This window comes from Limanda limanda, chromosome 7 (assembly GCF_963576545.1).
Source record: "Limanda limanda chromosome 7, fLimLim1.1, whole genome shotgun sequence".
In the NCBI taxonomy this organism is placed as follows: Eukaryota; Metazoa; Chordata; class Actinopteri; order Pleuronectiformes; family Pleuronectidae; genus Limanda; species Limanda limanda.
This window is the reverse complement of record NC_083642.1, coordinates 2415296-2442392: the sequence shown is the minus strand read 5'-3', so window position 1 is coordinate 2442392 and position 27097 is coordinate 2415296. Positions and strand designations below refer to the sequence as shown.

General features: G+C 43.9%; 1 protein-coding gene across 1 annotated transcript; it reads right to left on the bottom strand.

Annotated features, from left to right (window-relative positions):
- Nucleotides 1–5261: 5261 nt before the first annotated feature.
- Nucleotides 5262–13399, bottom strand: zfp64 (zinc finger protein 64 homolog (mouse)). Its single transcript, XM_061075249.1, has 6 exons — nt 13333–13399; nt 13056–13217; nt 11163–11309; nt 10953–11015; nt 8972–9223; nt 5262–7279 (listed from the first exon to the last, which is right to left on the bottom strand). Exons 1-6 carry the CDS (start codon nt 13352–13354, stop codon nt 5658–5660), a joined length of 2268 nt encoding a protein of 755 aa, XP_060931232.1. The 5' UTR covers nt 13355–13399; the 3' UTR covers nt 5262–5657.
- Nucleotides 13400–27097: the final 13698 nt, after the last annotated feature.

The window sequence follows — 27097 nt, the reverse complement described above, 5'->3', positions numbered from 1 at the left end:
GATGTCCACAGTCCTCAACACATTCCAGGCAGCCAATAAAAACAAAGCGTCTTTCTTTTCCTCAAGGAGCAGAGCGCCGTCTCCGACTGTCTCCAACAGTCACAGAGCTTCATATAAACATTTGGTTTGGTTGGTTATCTAGGAGGACGGATCCGCTCGGTTTGAGAACACCACTCTGCGTGTTTGGCCAAGGTGTGGACGCTCGTCTGAAAAACTTTCCATGACTCTGGAAGTTTCGGGCCACGTCCCTGTGTCTCTGTGTCTCTGTGTCTCTGTGTCTCTGTCCGTCCACTGTGCCCGACGGCCGCTGGACTCATCAGCCATTGTTGTCCCTGCACAGGCATTTATTATGTCACTGCAAACATAAGCTTTGTCCTCAGATGAAGGATCAGCCAGGGTCCGTGCCCTGGAGGGGTCAAACAAACAGCAAATATGGACAGGCCACCACTTAGATCTTGGGCTCGGGTTGACATTATGGTGGCAGGGAGATCATTTCATTCAAGGCAGAAGGGGACAGAGGCCACATTTTGTGATTTTTACTCGCAGGAACCCAAAAGAAGTGAGTCTTTGTGGTGACACTGGTTAAAGCAGAGCAATTATCTTATCTCCTCTCTCTGCCCCCCCTCCATCACCGGCTCTGTTCTGTTCGAGCATATCAGAATGAAAACAAGCACATTTCCTGGGTCTGTTGCTGACTAAGGCTGAAAATAACCAGAATTATCACTGATTAGTAAAAATACTTTTTGGGAAAGATCCACTGAAAGAACCTGAGTTGACCCCGGTTAACCTCGACCTCAGTGGATATGAGAAAAAAACCATTTGAGTGAGAATTAAAAAAAAATCTGGTGCAATTTATGAATTAAACAATTTTGGAAACATACACGATAAACATTTCTTTTAAATAAACCTTTCCTGTAAAGTTGCTGAATGTAAACAGCCTCATGATTCACGCTGCTTTTATGAATGAGTCATATTCACTCTGGATTATTTTTCTCCTCTTTGAATTAGAATTAGAATTTGGCAGCGGTCGTATCTGTGAGCATTAAAAGCTTTGGAAGCAGGAAAGGTAAACACTGACCTAAGCACACACGCACACACACACACACACACACACACACACATGGACGCACACACACACACACACACACACACTAACAATGGCTTGTATGTGTAAAGATCAGATTTCCATCATGTTTGTTTTCTTAGGATAAGGCATGTGAGAACAAAGAAAATACTTTGCTTGCTCGTAACCATCTGTTGAAACCAGCGGAATTTCTAAAAGTTAAAAATAGTTTTCTTTGGTTTCGCAATAACTTCAAATGACCCAATATTCTATTCTATTAATTTAATCCATTAAATAAAGTTAAAACCCTCTAAATTGTCCTCTTTTTCTTTTTGCTTTACATTTCACAAGCATGAATGTAAATTATTGACAAACTCTCTGCTCACAGTCTGATGACAGGCTGGTAAAGTAAACACACGCTGCAGCACACAACAGAAAGTCACTGTCCTGCTCTGCGGACTATGAGAACCAAACACAAAGCAACGTGCTGACATGTGAGAACGATCAGAGGTTTGTCACAAAAACCCAGCATAAAAAAACAAATCCTGGATCCGCGAACACGGCTAAACCTGATGGCCCGAAGACCCTCACTTCCCCAGCGTTCCCAGCAGCAACTTACATCCCACCAAATATGGAATAAAAGAAAACAATTGAGCGATTGTTCCCTTCCATTCAATGCGTGGCACCGAGTGCACGGTCAAAACTCGCAAAAACATTCATTTGTTTAGGGTTAGTGGCACAGAAGCAGGGCAGGAAAACAATGGCTAAATGTCTTTGTTGCTCTATCACAAAAGCTGATAGCTGGTTATTTGCATTCACCGGATCACACTCAGCGCTCGGTGCTAAACGCTGGAGCCCACGTCGTTATAAAGGACATTGTTATAAGAAGCCAGTGGCTCTGTGTGGAGATACTGTAGCGTCCCATTGTCACAGAAAAAAAAGGGACGTTTATGAGCTCAAAATGAAAACCCACCGCCCGGACCCCCGAGGACGGGTCTCAAACCGCTGCTTTCAATCTTAAAAGCAACAACAACAAAAGAGCCGGTCGGGGAAACACTTCCTGACAAGCCCAGGATCGAGCAAAACACCATAAACAGTCAAAAAGCCAAATGAACACACGTGGAAAGGTCCATGAAAATGAAGTGGGTGAGATATTTACTTCTAAAAAACAAAAAAAAGACGAAACATGAAGATATGAACAACCTCCCACGGAGCTGAAATAATCCCACAAACAGAATGTTCCCCCTGAAAGTGATGCTATTGATTCCAGTCTCCGGCACATTAGCCTAATAATGTCTCAACAAATAATCACGCTGCTTTCAGAGGAGCAAACAAAGGTGTCTTTTTGTTGCCGGGCTGTGAAGGGGGCTGATCACATCGTCTCGCTCTATCATCTTGTATTTCTATCACACGCACAAGAGAAAAGAGGTAACACACAACAAAAAAAAAAAAAAAAGACAAGATAAAAGCCTCCAGTGTACCGAGGAATCAAAACTCACTTAAGATGTCAATAGTGTCACAGTGGAGGAGGAGAAAAAACACAGAAGATGCTTCCATTGGAAAAAACAAATCCATATCAATACTTTACCAATCAGTTAATTTCATTAAGGCATTCAATGGCGTTTACTCTGGGGACAGCAAATTGTGTGCAAACAAAGCAAAGGTCAGAAATGTATTGTGGAGGCCGAGTGACAGATTGTATCTGTGGGAGTGAAGCTGGAAAACACTCAGAGGCCGTCTGAGCCGTTTCTAACCTCCTCTGATCAGAGAAATTAACTGCAATACCAAATTCACTTAGGGTTGTTTGACATTTTCACGCCGTTTAATGCACAACGGTTGTGTGTGTGTGTCTGTGTGTGTGACTGTGTGTGTTTGTGTGATCCACTCCCGGTCGTCCTCCAGCTCTCACCTGGAGCTCTCTGGATCGGTTTATGTCCAGAAGGAATGCATCGCAACTTACGATTTCTTTAAGCAGCTGTGAGTGGAAATGGCTTTATTTTAGGGGGGGGGGGGGCGGGGGGGCGTTTATGACCCAATTCAAAGGCGGACATCTCAAACACAGGAAGGAAGGAACTGAGAAGTGCCATACAGTATCCAGAGATGAGTTTAGAGCGGCTGCTCCTCCTCCTCTCTGTGGAGAGAAGAAGGTGGGGACACAGGGGAGCAAACACACAACTTCAGATTCAGGGATTTGTTGTGTTTTATATATTTATATTGTGTATTGAAACAGAAGGATTTCCCAGTTTGGGATCAATAACGTGTATATTGGAAATTAAGTTTAAAAGATGGGGATGTGATTTGGGTAACAGAAGAACTCTTTAAGTTTGGGTCTGAATCTGAATCTGGAGCCATTGAGTGTTTTTTAAACATGTTCCTTGATTTCTATAATCAATAATTCCTGGATCTTGATTCATGAAACCGATCTAAACGAGTGTGAACTATTAGCTGCAGCTCGATTGAATTTAAAGATTGAATTTAAGGATTGAATTTAAGGATTGAATTTAAGGATTGAATTTAAGGGTTGACTAATCTCACTGTCGGGCGTTAGCAGAGCTAGGAGTCGATCCTGTTTATTTATAATTCCAACACACACACGATGAACTAAGCAAAGAACGCTTCAAACTCCTCAAGCAAATCACTGAACATGTCGCAGCCCATAGAAAGAAGCTCTGGACTCAGCTGTGATGTCACATATGGACAGAGGTGGAGGGGGTGGGGCCTTGGATTAAAGCCTGGAAGTCTGTGAGATAATAGATCAAAGCCCCTCAGAGCTCTTCTGGATTTTCCCACATGACGCTCGTCTTCATACGTGACGGAATTTCATTTGGCCTTTTTTTCAGATGTTGGTTCTGAAATCACACAAAATGTTCAAAAATGTCTCGACTTGATTAGATCACATTTATGCTTCTTCCTCCAGAAGTACGAAAATACATAGCTTTGGGCCCGATCCGTCCCATCAGATAAAATTACTTGCAAGCTGTTTGAAGCCTTTATGCTAAGCTAAGCTAGCAGATACACCCTTTTACTAACGTCTCTCATAATCATATATATAGGCCTATATATAACATTTTGAGGGATAAATGTATTAACCTTCTTATTTGATGAGAGTATGATGCCGCTCTTGTCGCATTCACAGCTGAAATGTGAGATTTCCTTTCTGGTAAAGTTACAACACTCACTTGTCTCTCATGCCTAAACCTTATATATATTAAATTATAAATATAGCTTAGCTCAGTTTAAAGCTTAGCTAGAAACACGCTAAAACAATAAGCATGGTTTCTCCAGAGATCACGAAAGTAGTGATGTGCGAAAACAATGTTTCATCAAACATCCGAGGTTAAATGAAACTCAGCATAAGTCTGAAACCTTCAGGATAAAACAGGCTAGATGTTTCAAGCAAGGACATACGTGTATTTCTCAAAATATCACTTTTGCAATGTAATAGCTACTCAACATTAGCTGAAGTAAAAACAAAGTGCAATATCTCTCATATCATAACTGTAAAGTAGCATAAAACCAAGGAGCATTAATGAAGTACAGGCCTCTCGAGTAACTGCTCTTGTTACCAGGAAACTTCTACATTAAGAAAACATGAATTTCACTATGTAAAAACCATAATTACTTCAAATGTACATGATGTTTAAAGACGAGTGATTTAATAAACCACTATGTGTTGTCATCATACACCAGTCAGTCACAGAATTAAAACCAGTGACGGGTTTTGACGTTTTCACTTTAATGAACCACGGACCGACTCTGAGCCGAACGCAGAGATTCAACCGACTTCACGGGAGTTGGTGGCGTCTGCCTCAGGAGCCATTAGTGCCGAGGAGAGAAATCAATGGTCGACTGTTCACAGGAGCTTCTCATTCAGGTCCCTGCATCCAAAGAATACTAAGTGCTGAGGTCTGAGTGGAGCACGAGCAAGACGGGCACTTTATTGGAAAATCTATTGGGAGAGCAACTTGGCTTTTAAGAAAATAAGACGCTGATGTACAATTGACGAGTGCGTGGATTCAGAAGGAGGAGTAGAAAATGATTATTTCCAAAAGTAAAGACAGAAATAACTTCATATATGAAGCTTTGGTAGAAAAAAAGGCTGCAACAATCCACAGTTTGAGCAGATAATACATTCTACTCTCATCGCTCTGCTGCCACCTAATGGACAAATGGGAGAACAAACCACAACAGAGGCAAATTCAAGTTGTGACCATTATTTTCAGACTTTATTCTTCTACACTTGATCGTAGGTTTAGCAGTGATGTCTGCACGTTTTATACAACTGAAAAATAGAGCGTATGAAACTAAAGATGTGTGCGAATGATTAAGTTTCATATTCAAAAGCTTTTCAGTGTTAAAATAGTCCGGAGCTACGACAATTCATTATTCTACAATGTGGAAACTAGAGCATTAATAATAAAGTTAAAGGTGTTGTTATTTTCAGTGGTTAGAAATTAAATTAAACGCTAGAAACTAAATACTGATATTAGTCGATGTCCCGCACAAACGTCTCCTTCAAAATAAAGTTCTTACTGGCAGAGAAAATAGCTTATGATGCCGTTACAATCTTTTAATTTGAAAACAAACACTCGGCTCATTGTGTGATCTCCTCCAGCGAGTGTGAGTCTGTGTAGAGCGTGTGAGGAGGAAGCGGCTCTACGGTTCTCTGCTGTGGCGGCGTGGACACAACCAGTGGGACGCCATGGACGACCACTTCCTGTCCGCCCAGGCCCAGACCCGGCGCCAGTAACGCACTCTCCTCGGGAGCTAAGGCGTTCTCCTCGACCTTAACTGTCAACATGTCCTCCGATGGGCCGCACGCCACGTCGGGTTGCGTTGCCGTGGTCACCGCGGCGGCTTTCCCCTCCGTTACCACGGTGACCTCGGTGCCGCCCTCCTGGATCAGGGCGTTGAGGCCGTCCAGCTCAGAGCAGGTGGTGATGAACGCCTGCGTGCTGCTGGCGTCCTGAGGGCTGATGGCCGTCTGCAGCAGCGCCTGGTGGAGCGGGTTGTGGGCGTCGGCCTGGTGGAGCGGGTTGTGGGTGTGGTCTGCGCCGGCCTGGTGGAGCGAGTTGTTGGTGCTGGCCTGGTGAAGCGGGTTGTGTGCGTTGGCCTGGTGGAGCGGGTTGTGGGCGTGGTCTGTGCCGGCCTGGTGGAGCGAGTTGTTGGTGCTGGCCTGGTGGAGCGGGTTGTGGGTGTGGTCTGTGCCGGCCTGGTGGAGCGGGTTGTGGGTGTGGTCGGCGCCAAGCTGCGTCAACAGGACTGTCTGGGGTCCGAGGGAAGCCTCTGCAGTCGGACACGCCCCCAGCGGCTGCATGGGGGTCAGAAGGTTGACCTGCTGGATCATGGAGTTCACCACCATGTCCTGGTTCTCCGGGCTCAGCAGCACCACGCTGGTCTTACCCAGGCGCTCCACACCGGCTGGGATCACAGGGTTCTGGTTCCCCAGCGGGTGAGACACGAGGATCTTGAGCTGTGCGTTGCTGTAAGGAGCCATCGGGTCCGACGGGGGCGGGACCTCCAGCTGGGGGGGGCACTGGGACGTGATGGGAACCAGGCTGACCGGGTCCGGGCCGGAGAGCTGGATCTGCAGCTCGTGGCTCTGAGCGTCTCGGTGCTGCTTCCTGTGGCTCCGCAGCGAGTCCTCCCGGACGAAGGAGGCGTGGCACGCGTCGCAGCCGAACGCCCGGGCGGCGTCCAGCTTGGCTCGGTACCGGGAGCCGATCGGCTTCGGGGACTCGCCTCCTCCGCTTCTCCCTGCTCCCCGGCCGCTGCCTCTCTCCGGCCTGTCGGAGTGGAACTTCTTCTTGTGGATGACCAGGTTGCTGCGCTGCTTGGAGGCAAAGTTGCAGAAGTCACACCTGAAGGGCCGCTCCTCCGAGTGGATCCTCTCGTGGACCTTGAGCGCCCCCTTGCTGGAGCAGGAGTACGTGCACGTGGCGCACTGCATGGGCTGCAGGGGCTGGTGCTCCCTCAGGTGCTGGCGCAGCGCCGTCTTGTTGGCGCAGGTGAAGTCGCAGAGCTCGCAGCGGAAGGAGTTCTCCGTGCCGTGTTTGATCTGCATGTGAGACTTGAGGTTTCCCTTCATGGCGCAGCGGTAATCACAGAACTCACACTTGAACGGCTTCTCACCCGAGTGGATCCGGACGTGTCTCTTGAGGTCGGAGTTGATTTTGAACTTTGCGTCGCACAGCTGGCACTGGAACGGTGCGTCCCCTTTCGAAAATAAAAACAAAGTATATCGTAAAAATAGGGCTCGGCGATTTCAGTCCGATCAGCTTGTGAGCATTTCAAAAACAAAGATAAATATCTGTCAGTCTCTGTAGCAGCAGAGGAGGTGACTGCACCCTCAAGGAGACATGGCTCCTCCCACTTTCTCACATCTCAGGACAACAAGACTTCACATGTGTCAAACTGGGATCAATAATCAGCTTTTATCATCAATTCTTTACTAAATAACTTGAGAAACTGAGCAACACTGCTGACTCATCGATCCATATATCTGAGAACTATTTGAAATCCAAAGAACGTCTGTGTACGGAGACATCAGTGGTCATTTATATTTATCAGTGGATTGTGCTGAAAAAATAAATCAGAGCTGTACATGTTTTATTAAATTATGTTTACAGATGATTAAAAGTCTGTTAGCTCAAACTACAGTGGGTGTATTGACACAAACTTTTCTCTGACTGTCTTCTGAAATATTTAGAAAATTTGTTCTCAAGATGCTTTGTTGGCATTTGATAAAATCAGTTTTGGGGAATATGTTATTTTTATATATTTATTAAGAATGATTTACATGTTTTGTATCACTCATTTGTAAAGATAGGTTGGTGGCTCAGGTCGCTGCTTTTTGTTGAGATCTCAATGTCTTAAAAATTTGTGGAAAAAGTACATATTGGAAAAAAATGTATCCGGCTTGTAAAATCTAAACGTATTGATGTATTGAAATTATTCTGTGAATATAAAACAAACCAAACTTTTGCTTAATTTATTTTCCATGTTTGATATTCTGTTGGAAAGGGAACAAAACTTAGAAGATGGAGACGATGAAAGACTTTGGTCTCTTGGCCAAGTGGTTTTTGAGCTATTTGTAAAAACAGAATATTAATTGTTATACCTCCACCTTGACCGTATTAATTTTCTAATGACAATAAAAACACTGAGGAATCAGCATCGAGCTGCTTTTCCCCCTAAGGACACAGGATGTTTTTTAAGTAGTCTCTAGTGATGTCACGAGAACCAATACTTACGATATCTTTCGATATGACATTAACAACATCCAAAGAATGGATTTTTGGAATCTTAGAAAATCCTTTTTTTTTTTTACACGTGGTATCGAAATTGGCATCGAGAATCGTGTTATTTTACTGGTATTGGCACCGACTACTGAATTTTTGGTATCGTGACACCCCTAGCAGTCTCTCAAGCACCCGCTGCAGAGGGGTCAGGTTGTGTGTCTGCCTACCGGTGTGCAGAAATGAAAAGACCCCTCATGCTCAGCAGCTACGTAAAATACAACTTTATCACTTGTATCCCTTGCCGAGTTAAATTAAACGGTTTGATGGCCTGCTAAATATGAATAGCATTAGCTATGTGTAGTGGTACAACATGTTCCAGCAGCTGTAGCCTGACATCCGTACACAAGCCCACTAATGGTCAAGATCACAATTGACAATACATAAATTCATTGCCTTTTACGTGTGAGGGAGATGATACGTGCCTTGTAAAAGTCTTTATGTCAAGTAGATAAATGTAGGTCTTGATAATTTATCCCTAAAATGAAATGCAATGCAGCCTTTACAAATACGAAGAATACAAAGTTGTTATTTCACAGTAGTAACCAATATCTAAAGTCATTTTTACTACAAATATCACCCCTAACGGTCATGGTGTGTGTCTGCCTACCGGTGTGCGAGCGCAGGTGCACGGTGAGCTGGCTGGAGTTGCGGCTGGCGTACGGGCAGATCTGGCACTTGAAGGGCCGCTCGTCGTAGTGGATCCTCAGGTGCTTCTTCAGGCTGCTGCTGTCGGCCGCGGCGTACGGACAGTGTTTGCACTTGTGCGGCTTCTCGCCCGTGTGCAGCCGGCTGTGCATGTTCAGCTTGTCCCGCCGGCTGAAGCGCTTGTGGCAGAGCTCGCACTCAAACGGCTTCTCACCTGCACGACAACAACAACAACAACAACAACAACAACAAGCTGGGTCAAGATCCGACTCGAAGGGTCACAGGTCATCAATCAAACCACTGAACATTTGCACTGGACTGTTACTTTTTTTACTACTGTATTATCCCGCCTATAGTGTATTCATATTTATACATATTTATCTTCCTCATAGTGTATTCATCGTTCTTATAACATACAATATCTCTTACTACTGTAATATTCCATATATATTTCTTATTTTTCCTTACTCTTGTTGAGGGTGAAGGACAGAGGATGTCACACAATGTTAAAGCCCTTTGAGACGAATTGTGATTTGTGAATATTGGCTATAAAAATAAAATTTGATTGATTGATTATTGTACATATCTTATTTATTTACAAATTCACTAAATTTACTGTATTATCCCTCCTATAGTGTATTCATATTTATATATATTTATCTTCCTCATAGTGTATTCATCGTTCTAATAACATACAATATCTCTTACTACTGTAATATTCCATATATATTTCTTATTGTACATATCTTATTTATTTACACATTCACTTTAAATATACTGTATTATCCCACCTATAGTGTATTCATATTTATATATATTTATCTTCCTCATAGTGTATTTATCGTTCTTATAACGATACAATATCTCTTAATACTGTAATATTCCAAATATATTTCTTATTGTACATATCTTATTTATTTACACATTCATTTTAAATATACTGTATTATCCTGCCTATAGTGTATTCATATTTATATATATTTATCTTCCTCATAGTGTATTCATATTTATCTTCCTTATAGTGTATTCATCGTTCTTATAACATACAATATCTCTTACTACTGTAATATTCCATATATATTTCTTATTGTACAGATCTTATTTATTTACACATTCACTTTAAATATACTGTATTATCCTGCCTATAGTGTATTCATATTTATATATATTTATCTTCCTCATAGTGTATTCATCGTTCTTATAACATACAATATCTCTTACTACTGTAATATTCCATATATATTTCTTATTGTACAGATCTTATTTATTTACGCACTTTCACTGCCTTTTTTTTGCACTTCTGGTTAGATGCTAAACTGCATTTCGTTGTATAAATACTTGAACTGTGCAATGACAATAAAGTTGAATCTAATCTAATCTAAAAAGGCCTCAATAAATATAGAGTCAGGAAAAACCTCTAGAGCAAATACACAATATTTACAACATTAATCATGTCCAACATGAATCAGGGTTCATACAAATTTTGACCAATGGATTTCCATGACTTTTCCATGACTTTTCCATGACTTTTCAATAACTTTAAACCAAATTTCCATGGCCGAACATTTTATGAAATCTCGGTGTATACGCGAAAAAGTGACAAAATGTAGCATTCAAACTAACAATGAGAATTCCAAGGCAAACAGTAAACCTTAAATGACACAAACCCAAGTATGCCTGCTTATATTTTTAGCGTATTTCTTTAAAAGCATTTGAACTATTTAAAACATTTAAAGCGTAAATGAACGACATGAAAATATGAATATAACACATTTCCATGACTTTTCCAAAACTTTTGGGAGATTATTTTTCTCCATGACTTTTCCAGGCCTGGAAAAACACATTTTTAAAATTCCATGACTTTTCCAGGTTTGCCATGACCGTACGAACCCTGATGAATGCAGATCTGTATAAACGTTTAAACCTGACTTGTGGGGACGTACCCGTGTGGGTCTTCAGATGCCGCTCCATGTCTTTCTGACCGTACTGAGTTTTGAAAGAACAACCTGTGGATGGAGACACATTCAGCTGTTTAACAAGGTGCGTGGATCCTGGTCACTGGTGGAAAGTTAATTTAACGTGGACTGGCAGGAAGTACAGTTCTCTGTGGAGCAGGAATGTGTGAGAGTCGTAAAGGGGGGGGGGGCACCGACCTGAGAAGCAGCAGCTGTGTCTCTTTGAAGTCAGCGCGGGTTTTAATTTCCTGGAAGGTGTTTTCTGGGCTTTGCTCAGGATCTTTTTCACGCCTCTCATCACACACGTCTGGTACGTCTCCTCGAAGACAAACTCTGCACTGGGATCTGAGTGGGACCAGTGGGGAGGCAGAGTGGGACCAATGGGACCAGTGGGAGAGGCAGAGTGGGACCAGTGGAGAGGCAGAGTGGGACCAGTGGAGAGGCAGAGTGGGACCAGTGGGACCAGTGGGAGAGGCAGAGTGGGACCAGTGGGACCAGTGGGACCAGTGGAGAAGCAGAGTGAGACCAGTGGGAGAAGCAGAGTGGGACCAGTGGGAGAAGCAGAGTGGGACCAGTGGGACCAGTGGAACCAGTGGAGAGGCAGAGTCGGACCAGTGGAGAGGCAGAGTGGGACCAGTGGAGAGGCAGAGTGGGACCAGAGGAGAGGCAGAGTGGGACCAGAGGAGAGGCAGAGTGGGACCAGAGGAGAGGCAGAGTGGGACCAGTGGGACCAGTGGGACCAGTGGACCAGTGGAACCAGTGGGACCAGTGGGAGAGGCAGAGTGGGACCAGTGGAGAAGCAGAGTGGGACCAGTGGAACCAGTGGAACCAGTGGGACCAGTGGGACCAGTGGGAGAGGCAGAGTGGGACCAGTGGAGAAGCAGAGTGGGACCAGTGGAACCAGTGGAACCAGTGGGACCAGTGGAACCAGTGGAGAGGCAGAGTGGGACCAGAGGAGAAGCAGAGTGGGACCAGTGGGACCAGTGGAACCAGTGGGACCAGAGGAGAAGCAGAGTGGGACCAGAGGAGAAGCAGAGTGGGACCAGTGGGACCAGTGGAACCAGTGGGACCAGTGGGAGAGGCAGAGTGGGACCAGAGGAGAGGCAGAGTGGGACCAGAGGAGAGGCAGAGTGGGACCAGAGGAGAGGCAGAGTGGGACCAGAGGAGAGGCAGAGTGGGACCAGAGGAGAGGCAGAGTGGGACCAGAGGAGAGGCAGAGTGGGACCAGTGGGACCAGTGGACCAGTGGAACCAGTGGGACCAGTGGGAGAGGCAGAGTGGGACCAGTGGAGAAGCAGAGTGGGACCAGTGGAACCAGTGGAACCAGTGGGACCAGTGGGACCAGTGGGAGAGGCAGAGTGGGACCAGTGGAGAAGCAGAGTGGGACCAGTGGAACCAGTGGAACCAGTGGGACCAGTGGAACCAGTGGAGAGGCAGAGTGGGACCAGAGGAGAAGCAGAGTGGGACCAGTGGGACCAGTGGAACCAGTGGGACCAGAGGAGAAGCAGAGTGGGACCAGAGGAGAAGCAGAGTGGGACCAGTGGGACCAGTGGAACCAGTGGGACCAGTGGGAGAGGCAGAGTGGGAGTCAACAGTCAAACATAGGACCAGTGGAACTGATCAGTAAACATGCTGTATAAACGGTAGATGAAAATGATATACAATATAAACAGGATATACACCCTGTCAACAAAATATATACAGTGTGACTGACTACAAGTGGTTATATATTGCAACATAGTGCAAATGATGATATAGTGTTATAGATATTGCACATGATTATATAGTGCACATGATAATATAATGCAACATAGTGCACCTGATTATATAAATGATTGCACATTGTTATTGTTGCCCATGATTATATGCTGTGAAACGGATTGCACATGACTATATAGATGATTATATAGTGTAAGGTATTGCACATGTTATATGTAGTGTTATAGACTGCACATGATTATATAACAGATTTCACATGATGGTTTATGTAGTGTTATAGATTGCACATGGTTATTGTTGCACATGACTATATATGATTACAGTTGCACAGTTGAGTTCATGGCTCTGTCTATAACCTGGCGAGGAGTCTGACCTGTGGGGGGGGCCGCGGCACTGGGGCCCGACGGGTCGGTGGCCCCGGCGGGGATCGAACATCCGGTCTGCTTGTGGGCCAGAAACACGTCGAAGTTGTTGAACTGTTGTTTGCAGAAGCCGCAGATATGTATGTCCGGACTCAGCTCCACCAGCACGGCGTCTGCACAACAACAACAACAACAACACACAGACACGTGGTTTCACTCGGACCCACACACCTCACAACAACAGCACAGTGCACACACAGGGAGAGGTTGTGTGTTTGTTCTTTCTACCTCCTGTGTTGTACGCTGCCATCTCTCCAGCTGGTTCCGGATCAGCTCATCCTCTGGACCCTCCTGGGGGGGGGTGGGGGGGGGGGTGACGCAGATCCACACGTTCGATTCCCTGAGATAAACAAACTGTTTACTCCTCCTGACAACACGGAGCGGCTTCACGACACCCAGCCGCAGGTTTACGGCAGCGGGGGACCAGCATGCGTTTCTGTCGTCCCGGTGACGTCACGCGTTGCTTTTATGGGCGGTGGGAAAATTTAAATTTCACAAAATATATATATTAAAAAAAAAACTACATTGTGAAAGATATTCTGTTTTATTTACTTCATTTTTTTGTCAGTTGTTTACATTTATAATCAAATTATACAAAGCTGATATATTAAATACTACATTTAATTTAAAGCTGAACAACAATCAAATCCTCATCTCTGGTGTATTTTGATTATTGTTGATTTACTTTTATTTAATCCTTAAAAAAATGTTGTTTTGTATTTAATTTTATTAAGTAAAAAATACACATAAATGATTTTTAATTCAGATCTGGAGACAATAAAACTTTCAATTCAGTTTATTTCATGAAATATTGCACTGTTTACTCTGAGAGTCAAATAATAAAAACACTAATTACGAGTCTGTTATAATAAAAAGTTTAAACTATGGTTTGGAGGAAGGCAGATTGATTTGCGTAAATTAGGTATATATATTAAGTACAGAACAATGACAAAGATATGTATAAACCAAGATTTACTCTGTTATTGATAAGGTTTGGGATTTACGAGCTCTTGAACGCAGCATTGACACAAACAATTGGATTGAGATTGTCTTTTTTAAATAAAACTTTATTTCATTATTTTAAAAACAACAGATGACTGCACTCAAAGAAAACTACAATGAAATGATTATTCACCCTTTAAAACAAGTGTAATGACAGCTCTGCTGCCCCCTGCTGGACTGGAGGTCGAACACAATGACCCACTAACACAAAACCTTGGACCCTGACTCTTGGATTGAAGAAGCTGCAGCGTTTGCACATTTCAGATTAAAACCACAACACCTGCTGTGCTGCTTTAGATGTAGGTGAGCTTTCTCACACACACACACACACACGCACACACACGCACACACACGCACGCACACACTCCAGCAGCTCTGAAGCAGAGGACAATTTACTGGCCTGTTGGGGTGAGTGAGTGAGGAGGCCTCTCTCTTTGTGCCGGAGCCGTGGAGCTGGTGTGAATAAGCCATGAAAGTGAGTGACGTGCGGCTCCATTTTCTCTGGCAGCTCCTTAACTGCCTGATTGCCACTGTGAAGCTCAGGAATTTCCTTACGCCGACTTTCCTGCACGGCAAAGGCAACAGGACTGATTCCTTCCCTGCTGAAGCAGCAAATCCTTCAGAGTCAGACAAGAGGCGCACACACACAGACACACACACACACTCACACACACACACACACACACCCTTCATTGACTTACATTTATTTACAATACGTAATCCTGACCTTAAACATGTATTCACCTTAAATTAAAATTATTCACATTATGCCGAATTGCCTTTTTGTCCCCAGAATGTGAGTGATACCTGGACCACGTGTATTGAGACACACACACACACACACACACACACACACACACACACACACACACACACACACACACACACACACACACACACACACACACACACACACACACACACACAGATTTGCACAGCTATCCTTATTAGGACTTTGTATTGACTTCCATTCGTTGTGGAACCAAAACGATACCTTGACTGTAACCTAACAGCAAATCACATTTTACCTCTGACCATAAGCAGGAGCTCAGAAATTATGTTTTGCTTCATTCAGACCAATATTAAGTTTCCTTGAGGTGAGTGCTTATACTTTAAAGGCCCTAAAGAGGTAATAAAACATGTATATATACAATATTTACACCCAAGAATCTGATTAATCGATGATTAGTGTCTTTGAATCCGATTTTTAAATTTTTCAAATGTATCAAAAAGAGCATACAGTTTTCTCAGGCCCGTACTTCAGAGAATTTGAAAGACACGAGGAGGAGATGATTAAATAAATAATTCGATCTGACCGAAGAGCGTGCAAATCGTATGCACGCAAATCCCCCCCGAACTCGGCCGCAGCTAAACGTGCATCAAAAGCCCAGATTTGCATGAGACTCAGAAATGACTCGGATATGTGGTAATTAAAGAAAAGACTTATGTCATCTCCTCAGAGAACGGAGCAGCTGCTTTGATCTACACTTCATTTCCTCTTTTTCTGTTTTTTATAATTAAAGAATTGTTCATTTATATTTATTTCACTTTTCACAGATCAGTGAAATCCTCCGTCCGGCCGGGATCGAGCTGTTTGGTCAATTTGTGATGTTCATGGATGATTGTTCTGTATTATCAATAGGGTTGCAAAGGGGCGGAAAGTTTCCAGTAAATTTCCGGAAAGTTTCCAGAAACTTTCCATGGAAAGTTTAGCTCGAGAATTTTGGGAATTTTGAAAAAAAAAAAAAAAAACGCAATAAAAACATCATTCAAGACTCTATTTTAAAGATGTATGGAATGCAGCACACGCTGCACGTTGAGTTTCAACCCTCCACTGTGCATTCTTCCATCACATGCACAGATAACTCCCAGCATGCTTCACTCTACAGCAGGGCTACTGAGGCCTGCTGTAGAGTGCAGGACTAGTCAGGTAAGTTTCCATGATATTACTGGGAAAATATATTAGCATGCTGATTGAGGATTGTTCATCTGTTCATCTAGACTATTTCCATTCATTTATCCATCAATTGTAAAATATGTTTACAGACGATTCCAATTGTTTGGCTAACTATTTATATCTCTGGCATTGCATTAGTGTTTTTTTACAAACTTTTTTCTCATCTTATTCTACAGAACAATGCCACGTGCACTCTCTCATGTGTGGAGACATTTCACCCCATCCAATGTAGAAGGAAAGGCTGTGTACATTTGCAAATACTGTGCAAAGACCTATGTTAAGAATGACACAACGATGCAGAAGCATATAGTCAAGTGCCCAAAGTTTCCTCAGGGCTCAAATCAGCCTATAACAAAACAAAATGTTTATATTTATGTCTGTATATGACAAGATAAATACAGTTAGTATAAATTACCCACAACATTTCCAGTTTATTCCTGTTAATTCCCGTTAATTCCCGTATATTCCCGTTAATTCCCGTATATTCCCGTTAATTCCCATGGAAAGTTTCCAACTTTGAATATTCCCGGAATTTTGCAACCCTAATTATCAATATATCATATGGCCTCTAAAATACAGTATCATTATGACCCACATGAATTCACTTCAGTTCAAATATAATAAACTAGAAAACAAAGGAAGCAAGAACATTTAAAAACTTTACAAATGTTGGCCATTTTTGCCTTAAAAAGTATTTAAATGATTCATTGATTATCAGAACTGTTGTAATTTAATTTCCACCAACTGAAAAATCCACCAGCTGATCGTTAAAAAGAACAAATTCACAATAACACCAATATCTCTCCACTGGTACTTTCCACTTCCCCTCATCCTTACAGAACCATTAAACTCTAGTTTTCAGAACCAAAGTATTCCTCCCAGCATCCAGCTGTGCTCGGTCTCATTTGTAGATGTGCCCCCCCCCCCCATTCATGGAGACGCCCCAGTATTCAGTGAGTGATGTAATGTCCCTCTTTTCCCCAATGAGACAAGGGCAACAATAGGCGGGGGGGGGGGCTCCTCTGTCACATTACTTCCCCCCACCGAGGCACGCCAGCTGCTTACAGTTGCTTAATGGCTACGGGCTGTCACAAGGCATCACGGCCCGCTGCCACACAGGAGCGGCAGATGCTTTAATTGCACAATGACTTGTAGGTTGTCAACAGCAATTATACCGGGCTTCCACCTGAGGGCAGCCGAAGAGCGCCGCTGAGTCGGCTCGCCGGAGAAGACTCAGGAGGCGTCCCGAGCTCCAGCACACAGACAGACCTGGGCCTGGAGTTCTGCCTGCGTCCAGACCAGAGAGACGCAGAGATGGAGAGATGCAGAGATACAGAGATTCAGAGACACCAGAGACACAGAGATGCAGAGAGGCAGAGAGACCAAGACACAGAGATGCAGAGACTCAGAGTCGCAGAGACACAGAGACCAGAGACACAGAGATACAGAGATACACAGACGCAGAGACACAGAGAGGCAGAGACACAGAGACGCAGAGACGCAGAGACTCAGAGACGCAGAGACACAGAGAGGCAGAAACACAAAGACACAAAGACACAGAGAGGCAGAGACGCAGAGACTCAGAGACTCAGAGACTCAGAGACACAGAGACCAGAGACACAGAGACACAGAGACGCAGAGATACAGAGACGTAGAGACACAGAGACACAGAGACACAGAAACACCCCTGAGTCTCGCTTCAGCACACAGACCTGTTCCTGGAGTTCTGCTTGTGTCCAGACCAGAGAGACGCAGAGAGACAGAGACACAGAGACGCAGAGACACAGAGATGCAGAGACACAGAGAGGCAGAGAGGTAGAGGCACAAACACACAGAGACACAAAGACACAAAGACGCAGAGAAGCAGAGACTCAGAGACGCAGAGACTCAGAGACACAGAGACTCAGAGACACAAACACACAGAGACACAAAGACACAAAGACTCAGAGACACAGAGACGCAGAGACTCAGAGACTCAGAGATGCAGAGACTCAGAGACACAGAGACTCAGAGACACAAACACACAGAGACACAAAGACGCAGAGAGGCAGAGACGCAGAGACACAGAGACACAGAGACGCAGAGACACAGGGACTCAGAGACTCAGAGACACAGACGCAGAGACGCAGAGACACAGGGACTCAGAGACACAGAGATGCAGAGACACAGACCTGGTCCTGGAGTTCTGTCTGTGTCCAGACCAGAGAGACACAGAGACACAGAGAGGCAGAGACACAGAGACACAGAGACACATAGACACAGAGACGCAGAGACACAGAGACACAGGAGGCGTCCCGAGCTCACGCACACAGACCTGGGCCTGGAATTCTGCTTGTGTCCAGACCAGAGAGGCAGAGACACAGAGAAACAAAGACACAGAGACGCAGAGATGCAGAGACACAGACACACAGAGACCAGAGACCAGATACCAGAGACACAGAGACTCAGAGACGCAGAGAGACAGAGAGACAGAGAGACAGAGAGACAGAGAGGCAGAGAGGCAGAGACACCAGAGACACATTGACTCAGAGACGCAGAGACACAGACCTGGTCCTGGAATTCTGTCTGTGTCCAGACCAGAGAGACCCAAAGACACAGAGACGCAGAGAGACACCTGAGTCTTGCATCAGCTCCACCCCTGGTCCAGGTGCTGCAGGATTCTCAGACAGCGCCCCCCCCCCAGCACCCCAAAACCGTATTTAGACGTAAAATATTTATCCATCTCTGTCACCTGAGGGCCGCTCGCCGTGCCGCGGCAGCTCCTGGTGGTGTCGTGGTGTCGTGGTGATGAGGTGGTGTGGTGGTGGTGTGGTGGTGGTCGTGCAGAGTTTGAGTAATTTTTCCTCATAATTAATTCACGTCTTTTCTTTTTTCTCCTCTTTGTGATTCAGAGGAGGCTCGTCCGCCGCTGCCAGGCCCCAGATTATTATCATTAAGAGGGAGCAAATAAAAATGGCGAGTTCAAAGCCGGGGAGCAGCACCGAGCCTCAGCCCACAGTTGTGTGTCTCTGCGGCTCGTTGTGTATACACAACTCTGAGAGAGAACACACCGGCTAACCTGCTCGGGTTTGAGCTCCATTGTGTTTATAGGCTGCCCTGAAATTTATAATCAAGCGACTCGGGAAAAACCAAACACACGTGGTGACCTTCTGTTTGTGTCACGTCGGAGTGACGGAGTAGAAGACGTCCACGAGTCCCGTGTTTGTTTTGAGCCGTAAGACGAATTATACACACACGTATGAATTCCTCTGGTCAGCAGCTGCCATCGCAGCATCAGATAAAACGGAGCCAAAGTCTGGGAAGCATCAGATGCCTCCGACGCTCGCACTCCATCACGTAGAGAGAAGGACGGCGTGCACACACACACACACACAGAGGACACACACATGCTCACACGCAGATCAGCGCTCGGCTCTTTGTATCTGACAACTGATGCAGATGATCGGGCTGCAGACGAGTGCAGGCGACTCCAGGCTGCGTGTGGCTGCTCAGACAATAGCTGGGCCTTCAGCAGCAGAGGGTTCGTAAATAAAGACAGAGTTCATAGTGTTTTATATAATGTGTCAAATTCTACGTGTTAACGGTGAGTTTTCTGATGTAGAGTGTTTACAGGGCCGTGGTGGCAGCCAGAGGTGTCAAGTAACGAAGTACAAATACTTCGTTACCTTACTTAAGTAGAAATGTTGGGTATCTATACTTTACTGGAGTATTTATTTTTTAGACGACTTTTTACTTCTACTTCTTACATTTTCATGCAAATATCTGTACTTTCTACTCCTTACATTTAAAAAATAGCCTCGTTACTCCTATTTAATTTTGGTTTGTTTTCATTCCGGTTTGTCATCGTTCAAAAACACACAAAAAAAGGCAACACGACCTTGTTACGACTTTTACTTCCTCTAGATTGTCAAGTTTGATTATTGGTAGTGTTGAGTCCAAAGGTCTCTTCCAACAATATATGTATTTGCATTGTAATAAAATTTTATAATTTTCAATGGGCATATTTGCAGTTCAAACGGGTAGCCTAGTGCATCCCACATTTTTCAACATAACATTTTAATATAACATTATAGTCATAATGGCCTTTAGAAAAATGTGTTTTTTTGAGGAGGGGGGGTATTGCACTATAGGCCCCTGAGACGCGGCTTAAGAGTTTGTCCTTAATGGAAAAATGTTTTCCCTTACATTACTTTTACTTTTATACTTTAAGTAGTTTTGAAACCAGTACTTTTACACTTTTACTTAAGTAAAAAGCTTGAGTTGATACTTCAACTTCTACAAAAGTATTTTTAAACCCTAGTATCTATACTTCTACTTGAGTAATGAATGTGAATACTTATGACACCTCTGGTGGCAGCTGTACGTGGCATGTGGATGTTGTTTCAAGCTTCTTGTAGTTGTTCATTTATATATATTTCACTTTTCACAGATCGTTGAAATCCTCCGTCCGGCCGGGATCGAGCTGTTTGGTCACTTGTGAGGAAACAAGGCTCCGACACATTGTGATGTTCATGGATGATCTTGGCTGATTGTTCTATATTATCAATATATCATATGGCCTCTAAAATACAGTATCATACTGACCCACATGAATTACACTTCAGTTCAAATATATTAAATTAGAAAACATTTTAAAACTTTACAAATGTTGTAAATTTTTGCTTTAAAAAAGTATTTAAATGATTAATTGATTATCAAAAGTGTTGCCAATTAAAATGTGGGCCTTCAGCAGGAGAGTGGCAGCTATACGTGGCATGTGGATGTTGTTTCGAGCTTCTTGTAGTTGTTCATTTATATTTATGTTTTATATTTATATTATATGTTTGGTCACTTGTGAGGAAACAAGGCTCCGACACATTGTGATGTTCATGGATGATCTCGGCTGATTGTTCTATATTATCAATACATCATATGGCCTCTAAAATACAGTATCATACTGACACACATGAATTCACTTCAGTTCAAATATAATAAATTAGAAAACAAAGAAAGCTAAAACATCTAAAAACTTTTTAAAAAATTGGGCCATTTTTGCTTTAAAAAGTACTGAAATGATTAATTGATTATCAGAAGTGTTGCCAATTAAAATTTCCACCACCTGACCAATCAACCAGCTGATAGTTAAAAAGAACAAATTCACAATAACACCAATATCTCTCCACTGGTACTTTCCACTTCCCCTCATCCTTACAGAACCATTAAACTCTACTTTTCTCGGTTGCTTGTTCTGTATTATCAATACATCATATGGCCTCTGAAATACAGCATCGGGCTGACACACATGTATTTACTTCAGTTCGAATGCATTAAATTAGAAAACATTTAAAAACTTTACAAATGTTTGCTTTAAAAAGTATTTAAACGATTAATTGATTATCAGAAGTGTTGCCAATTAAAAGTTTGGGCCTTCAGCAGGAGAGTGGCAGCTATACGTGGCATGTGGATGTTGTTTCCAGCTTCTTGTCTTCAGGGTTAGGGGTCGTGCTCTGGCCCCAAACACACCGCGGTCGACCTGCATTCTGCTGTGGAGTCAGCAGGGGGCAGCGATCGAGACCCCGGGCCTGTTTAAAGCAGCTCACCAGGCAGCGCTCCAGTTTGTTGGAGCTGACATTTTGGAACCAGTGGGTCAGCAGAAAGGAGAAGCCACGGAGATGCATCAAAAGGCAGTGAGACTTTCTGATCACAGGGGGTTGTGGGTAAATTTAATGTGGCTCTTGTTTTCTTCTTATTTAATTTTTCTTATTATTAAATCTTAATATTTATGTTTAACTAGTTTTTAACTCCTAGTAGAACGGAGCCGGAGAACGAGGCCACTGAGTATTTTGGGTGTAGACAGATGTACTGAGCTAAATCCAAACAAAAGAGGTGTGTGTCTGTGTGTGTCTGTGTGTGTGGGATTGTGTGTGTGTGTGTAAAGGTGTGACTGTGTGTGCACATGTGCATTTCCCCCCCCGTTAAGTTGTCAATGATGTCATGACGAAGGAGGGAATCTTGATCGTTAGACAGATAACAACGAGGCTGGCTTATTCATGACCCACACACACACACACACACCTACAGACCCACACACACACACACACACAGACACACACACAGCATCATCATCGTCACAGGGGGAGCAAGGCTCATAATTGGACAGAGGTGTCTGTAGATAATGAAGCCAGACCTCACACCTGCCAAACCTTGGGGATTTCACTTGACTGGCCACTTAAATCTTCCTCACTCCGCGGGTCTGGAGGGCAAGAGAGAGTGAGTAAGGAACTAATGGAAAAAAAAAAAAAAGGAACGCGCTACAGGGAGGATCCCTGTCAGCACGGGTGGAGCGTGGACCCCCCCCCACACACACACACACACACACACCCCATCCCACACGGCACCCACCTCACTTCACTTCACTGTAAATCCTCTGGTGTCAAGGATTTCAGACGGAAGACGGGAAATGCTGCACCAGCTATTTTGTTTCAAACTCTCAAAACACCGGCTTCTCTCCCGAGTTGTCTTTGGTGACAGCGTTGTGTGTGCGTGTTGTGTGTGTGTGTGCGTTGTGTGTGTGCGGCTCTTAGCAGTGGGGGTGTCATTCCATTCCAGGGGCCTGAAAGGGAAAGAATCAGACAGACACTTCAACGGGAGGAGCGCTTCCATACGGGAAAGTTTACCTGACAGTCATCGAGTGAAGGCGTGACACCGGATCAGTGGTTAGCAAAAAGCTTCACCAATTAGGGAGCAAGTTTACTCCGGCACCAGCTCAACAATTCATGAGAAACAAAATGGAAATTCACTTGCGTGCTTTTTTTTTTTCTTCCACGAGTTGATCCATAAATGAGGCTTTTAAAAAATCCCTGTCACTCCAGACGTGTGTAAATAAATAGGATCGTTCTATAGATCCACACACACTCTTCCTTCCTTCACTTGTCATCAAATCAGCATCGTCAGCGTTCACACACACGAGGTTGTGTGTGCGTTCCCGAAGGTTCCTGTGGTAAACGGTGGGAATCGATAGCTTCCTGGTGCTAACTGGTGCAAACCCTGGCTGGTCTGGGTTCACCTGTCATGTTCCGTTCTTTATTCTGTAGATATCGGAGAGACACGTGCTCGTCTTCATGTCGTTGTTGATTTGTCCCGAGGACTCGATGCTCTGACGTTCGTGTGTCTCAGAAACGCTGAGACAACAATGATTCCTGGATGAGCTTCACATGCACAACGTCTGTAGGTTTGAGTTTCCTTTGAGCTTCTAAACAATACCAGTGCTCAGCTGATGCTTTTAAAACTGGTTCTGAAGCCACTGACAGATACTTTCTTGATGAAAAACACCACAAAATGACAGTTGTTAATAACCACGTGGTTTTTATTGCAAGACAAATTGGAAATGTACATTTAACATGTTAATTGTTGAGTTTAAAGTAGAGAGCAAAACTTTTTTTACATACAAAATCACGTAATAAGTGAAACTTAACCCAATTACAGTAATTTAACACTAAATAACAGTTTCAGTCTATGATGTCATACGAGCAATAAAACATGGAGGATTCCTCTACTTTGAAATGAGCACGGAATTGTACCCACGATTGTTATCAAGCATTTGCTGCACGTGAAATAACGGTCACACTTTGAACCGTTTAGCTTCATGGGTTTTGTCGTCGACTCGAGTTTGAGGTGGATTGTGAGTTTGTGTTGCGTTGTGTTGAGTGAACTAGACACTACAGTGATGTTTGTGTTGCCTGTAATTGGAGGAACGGAGCTCAGGCACTTAAATCTGCAACGGTATCCAGTCCTTTAGATTCTGGTCCTCGTAGGAATGGACTTGTAAATAACAACAATGATTCCTGGATGAGATTCACATGCACGTCTGTAGGTTTGAGTTTCCTTTGAGCTTCTAAACAATACCAGTGCTCAGCTGATGCTTTGGAACTGGTTCTGACAGATACTTTCTTGATGAGAAACACCACAAAATGACAGTTGGTAATAACCACATGGTTTTTATTGCAAGAGAAATTGGAAATTGAAATTTAACATGTTAATTGTTGAGTTTAAAGTAGAGAGCAAACTTTTTTTACATACAAAATCACATAATAAGTGAAAGTTAACCCAATTACAGTCATTTAACAATAAATAACAGTTTCAGTCTATGATGTCATACTAGCAATTAAACATGGAGCATTCCTGTTCTTTAGAATGAGCACGGAATTGTTTTGAAGCATTTGCTGCACGTGAAGTTAACAGTCACACTTTAGACCGTTTAGATTTAAGCGTTTTGTCGTCGAGTTTGAGGTGGATTGTGAGTTTGTGTTGCGTTGTGTTGAGTGAACTAGACACTACAGTGATGTTTGTGTTGCCTGTAATCAGATCAGCAGATCTCAGGCCCTTAAATCTGCAACGGTATCCAGTCCTTTAGATTCTGGTCCTTGTAGGAATGGACTTGTAAATAACAACAACGATTCCTGGATGAGATTCACATGCACGTCTGTAGGTTTGAGTTTCCTTTGAGCTTCGAAACAATACCAGGGCTCAGTTGATGCTTTGGAACTGGTTCTGAAGCCACTGACAGATACTTTCTTTCTTAAAAACACCACAAAATTACAGTCGTTAATGACCATGTATTTTTTTTATTGCAAGACAAATTGGAAATTGAAATTTACCATGTTAATTGTTGAGTTTAAGTATAGTTGACTTAGTGCAAAACTTTTTTTTACATGCAAAATCACATAATAAATGAAACTTAACCCAATTACAGTCATTCAACACTAAATAACAGTTTCAGTCTATGATGTCATACGAGGAATTAAACATGGAGGATTCCTCTACTTTGAAATGAGCACGGACTTGTACGATTGTTTTCTTGTATATATTTTTGTTTTGTTTTACATACAGTTATTTCTTTCTTATGTGAAGTACTTATTGTGTTTTTATGCTTTATGTTCAATGTTTGCACCTATTTACCAAAGAAAATTCCAGGTAGGTGTAAAGCTGCTTGGCAAAAAATCCTTTCTGAATCTGATTCTGATTTCAAGCATTTGCTGCACGTGAAATAACGGTCACACACCGTTTAGATTTAAGCGTTTTGTCTTAGAGTTTGAGGTGGATTGTGAGTTTGTGTTGCGTTGTGTTGAGTGAACTAGACACTACAGTGATGTTTGTGTTGCCTGTAATCAGATCAGCAGATCTCAGGCACTTAAATCTGCATCGGTATCCAGTCCTTTAGAAAATTCAAAAATCAACCCCTTCTGATGGAGCAGATTTCACTCCACGTGGAACGAGCCGGTGGTCATGTCTCGGACACTTTGGATTTAATCTCCCTGCGTCCCGGCCAGGTGGGGGGGTGCGGTGGGCGGGGGGGTTTAGTAAATGAGCCCAGGTGGCTCGTCTGGCCTGTGAAGCCCACCAGGGAAACCTTTCAGTCTGCAGCAACAGAACCCCCGGCGTGATGGATGGTGTCGCGTGTCCAACCGAGTGTTTGTGCTCTAAGTGCTGAGCATACGCAGGTGACAGCCCGCCCCCCCCCCCCCCCCCCCTCTGATAGATCGCAGATAGACGAAAAAGCTGCGTGAGCGGAGACGGTCTTGGGGATGAAGGCGGCGCTGTAACCCGAAGACGCCGGATCCTTCAACGGTTCCTCGTCTCCCAGCGGCTCCGACCCCGACCACGGCCAGACACTTCCAGGAGTCGGGCGACCTTCGCTAACGTCGGATCCTGTTTCCGAATCGCAGCGATAAGCAAACGCTGAAACGAAATCACGCGGGAAACCGAAAGCTTATCAAGATGAAACTGTGCAATAATACACGAATTATCCATCACCATCCATCACGTATTTGTTTGCAGGAAACCGATTACATGGATCTTAATTGAAATATTATTTTACCTTCATTTGAATTATTTATGGCCTTGCTGACTAGATTCATACCTCAGAGAAAAACACGAACACATTACGTGATGCAAGAATGTGTGTGTCTGCGTGTGTGTGTGTGTGTATTTGTGAGCGTTTCTCATATATTATTCAAAGTGTGGAGTCAGAATATGGTCCAACGTGGCCATATGAAGGAAATCAAAGGGCCTGTCTCTGATACACTTTGCTTGAGACGCACTGGCCGGAGCCGAGCTGTCCATTGGTTCTGCCACTGCTAATGAGATCGGGGGGGTTAGGATTGAGAGTGGTGGGCCGGGCTGTCAGTCGCTAGGTGATGGTTTTAAGAGCAAGCAGTGATACTTCATTAATTAACCTTCACATTCTATGTAGATCTGCTCATCAAGATGCAGTTAATTAAAGAAAGGTCACTCCAAGGGCTGCTGGGAAGCGGCGTTATTACAATGGAGGGATGGCGCTGCTTTGAGGGAGATAACACAGGAGGGGAGGGGCAGGGCCGGGGGGGCGGGCGATGGCCAGTCACTGCTAAAATGGCAGACGACTTCCGAGCGGTTGTTTTTTGTTTCTTTACTTCTTATATTCCCTCTTTCTTTCTTTCTTTTTACGGGAGAGATAGTGTTGGAAAAAGCTCTAATGGAGAAAGTCTCAGTAAAATATTCATAACGCTCAATCGACAACATCTATCTTTTAACATCTATCTTTTAGCATCTATGTTTTAGCGTCTCGGTACCGGGTCCTCCAGCCGCTCCTCGCTGTCCCGGCGTCTTCCCTGGCCGATTCCTCTGTCTCTGACCTCGCTCGGTGGGCGGAGGGAAAACGCCATCGTGAGTAAATAAAAGGTCCTGGTACTCCGCTAGGATATGAAATAGTCATGTGTCGTCTGTAAGTGAAAATCCTTTTTTTTCCCCGTGTGGTGATTTATTCATTTTGATGTCTATCTGTCCACAGATCTGTCTCTGTTTCTGTCTCTGTCTCTGTCTCTGTCTCTGTCTCTGTCTCTGTTTCTGTCTCTGTCTCTGTCTCTGTCTCTGACCTCTGACCTCTGTCTATATCTCTGTCTGTGTCTCTGTCTCTGTCTATAGATCTGTCTCTGTCTCTGTCTCTGTCTCTGTCTCTGTCTCTGTCTCTGTCTCTGTCTCTGTCTATAGATCTGTCTCTGTCTCTGTCTCTGTCTC

Bases quoted from the DNA above. Each gene is read 5' to 3' on its own strand.
- zfp64 (XM_061075249.1), bottom strand. From the start codon at position 13,354: ATGGCAGCGTACAACACAGGAG. The intron at 13,218-13,332 runs GTAGAAAGAACA...GTTGTTGTGCAG, and splicing joins GGCAGCGTACAACACAGGAG to ACGCCGTGCTGGTGGAGCTG. The intron at 7,280-8,971 runs GTAGGCAGACAC...TATTTTCGAAAG, and splicing joins GCACCTGCGCTCGCACACCG to GGGACGCACCGTTCCAGTGC.